This window comes from Triticum aestivum, chromosome 3B (genome assembly GCF_018294505.1).
Source record: "Triticum aestivum cultivar Chinese Spring chromosome 3B, IWGSC CS RefSeq v2.1, whole genome shotgun sequence".
Lineage (NCBI taxonomy): Eukaryota > Viridiplantae > Streptophyta > Magnoliopsida > Poales > Poaceae > Triticum > Triticum aestivum.
Window position 1 is genome coordinate 51,653,854 of NC_057801.1, and position 2,653 is coordinate 51,656,506.

The 2,653-nt window shown below is 42.0% G+C and overlaps 1 protein-coding gene across 1 annotated transcript; it reads left to right on the top strand.

The window, feature by feature from the left end:
- Window positions 1-415: 415 nt before the first annotated feature.
- On the top strand, window positions 416-2,049 carry LOC123064675 (uncharacterized). Its single transcript, XM_044488099.1, has 6 exons — window positions 416-449; window positions 551-612; window positions 981-1,075; window positions 1,368-1,426; window positions 1,504-1,611; window positions 1,698-2,049. Exons 1-6 carry the CDS (start codon window positions 418-420, stop codon window positions 1,954-1,956), a joined length of 615 nt encoding a protein of 204 aa, XP_044344034.1. The 5' UTR covers window positions 416-417; the 3' UTR covers window positions 1,957-2,049.
- The last annotated feature ends 604 nt before the right edge of the window (window positions 2,050-2,653 follow it).

Sequence of the window (2,653 nt, forward strand, 5' to 3'; positions counted from 1 at the left end):
ATCTCATTTACATGATGGCCAAGGTGAATGCTCAAGATGAGACTGCCTGGGCCATTGCAGTTGACATGGAAAGGGCAGCTGTCGAAGCAATGGCCCCGTTTTCTCTCGGACGACACCACTACCACATTGCAAAGTTCTGTCCATGCGACTTCCCCAAGTACCTCGACATGATCCCAGGCGACTCTTCCATCTTCATCCCCATGTGATTTAACTAGCAGTCTTATCTTTTTAATTCTTTCTTATCTTCAGTATTGACACTATTGACACTGGACTGTTTATTGATATAATTCGTAAAAGAAATGGTTCATCATCTGCTGAGTGGGCAACAAAATTGCTCAATTGAAAACTTGTGTTGTGTGTACTTTTCCATCCTTTTTATTTAACTGTTCCTTTGTCCAATTTTTTGCAGGAGCAGGCATGCATAATCCAGTGGACAAGTGCTTTAAGTGGTAATTCAAACATCGCTAATTTTACCTATTCAAGTATTTGATTCTTTTGCATGATACTTTTTTCATTTATGTTGTTGCTTCTGTTGGATGCCTGTTGCCAGGTTGAGTGCGAAGCACTGTGTGGTGCAAGTGTTCTGGGCTCTGGACTGGCTTCGAGAACTTGGTAACTGATATAAGTTTGACTTCTAGATGTATTCTATTTATTTCTCTTGGTCATTATACACTAGATGTGCATCCAACATTCAACAAGTGCATGTTTAGATTGTAGATCAACAATTAATTTCCTTAACACCATCTGTGAATATCTTCTGAATTTAATCTGCAGCATTACACACTAAATGCTTGTCCATGTCAATTATAATATTCTTGTAAATTTCTCGATGGAAATGTTCAGCAAGTGCAGCCTGTGAGGTACCATGATAGTATATAGAGAGGTCAACTTATAAGACATGTCCATGTCAATTATAATGTTCTTGCAAATTGGCTGTCATGACCAGTAGCTAGATTCACATATGCATGGTCCTTTTGCAGATCAATGCTTGGAAGTTGAGAGGTCAACGTATAAGACATGCAGATTACTACTTCAGTTTTCTCCGGTATCATCTCTGCGTTCCAGTAACAGATCAGTAAGTTATGTTATTCTGTCTGACAGATTTTATAGTCCAAGGCTTCATGTTACGAGTGCATCTTTTTCTTTTTGCTAACCCTTTGTGGTTAAGTATTTTTTTTCTTGGAACTGCGCAAGCATCTTTGCTTTGAAAAGCTTGAGATTCTTCATTTTTTGGGTCCAAACTATGGAGACAGCCATTGCTAACGTGTTTACAAAGCAGTTGCTTAATTTCAATATTATGGACTCTCAACTTTGATGAGCAATTGCTTGAATTCATATTATGAATCCTAAAGAAAATCTTGATGCAGATAGTAAAACATTCTGGTCAAGGTGAAGCTGCATCGGAGACTGTTGAATTTTGCTTACGGTATATGGAAGCGGAAACCAGAAACTTATTTGTATTAACTTAGCTTTATATCTGACTAAGTGTCTGGTGTTCCCTAGAGCTCTGGAAGATTTTGACTTGACACTACACGAATCATCAAGCAATGGGTCAGCATCTATTGAAGCCATGAGGAGCAAAATCATTGACATCATTGAAGCTTTGGACAAGTACAATAAAACTAGTCATCTCTTTTCTTTACTATTAAAAGGAACCATCTAGCAATCCTAATTTTATAATTTTTCAATCCTTTTAGTATCTTGCAAATTGTGCCATTAAAGTTGATGCCGAAAGGAAGGATGCTCGGAGATGCCAGCGACCAGAAAAGAGGAAAAACAATACATGAAACTTGTGAGAAACCGAGCCGTGAAGGAGTTGTGGTCTCGGGTCGTCGTTGGTTCCTGTCTCTCATTTGCTGGTTACTCATATTGATAGTGTTGTTATGTAATCTCCCAAGGGAAATCGCTCGTTATCTTAATCCCATCGTACTTATATGGGATCATTGTAGTTTGTAGATGACGGTGCATGATCTGGTCAGTACCCTCAGTAGGGTTGCTAACGTGGCTGGAAGTCTGAGATCAGGGTCACACAAGGGTTTTACCCAGGTTCGGGCCTTCGGTGAGGAGTAATACCCTATGTCCTGCTTGTTACTGTTATTCATGGTGGATGTACCTTGTGTGAGGGATTGCAATGAAGAGTATGATATGCTACTATGAGTTATTTCTAAGCGAGTAGATGGGAAATGAGAGCCTCGCAGCCTCCACCTTATACGCTCAGTGGGGGCTAGGATTTTACAATAGAGAGATCCGATCTTGCTCGCCACGAGAATGGCTTGGGAATCTAGATGATTTGTTGGTGTTTATCCAGTCCTCCGGGCTCCTAGCTCAAGCCAAGGGTATGGTGGGCCCTTTGGCAGGCCTGCTGCCGAGCTCCCATGGAGAAGCCACCCTCGGTGTATTGCACCATTAGTAGCCCCCGAGCGTGTCGGAGGTCGAGCTTCGAGATCTTTAGCGGGCTCCTTGCCTTGGTGTTGGTCTTCGTGCTGCACGTGGGGAGCTTGGCCTCGCACCTTGGGGACCTTGGCCTCTTGAAGATTATGTTCCGACTTGCTTCTTGCGAGGGCTCGTGAGAGACTTTATTGTGGGGTGGAGCTCACAGAAAACCAGGCCTTTCAGGTCGATCTTATCATCTGACTTCTTGTGAGCTGAAACA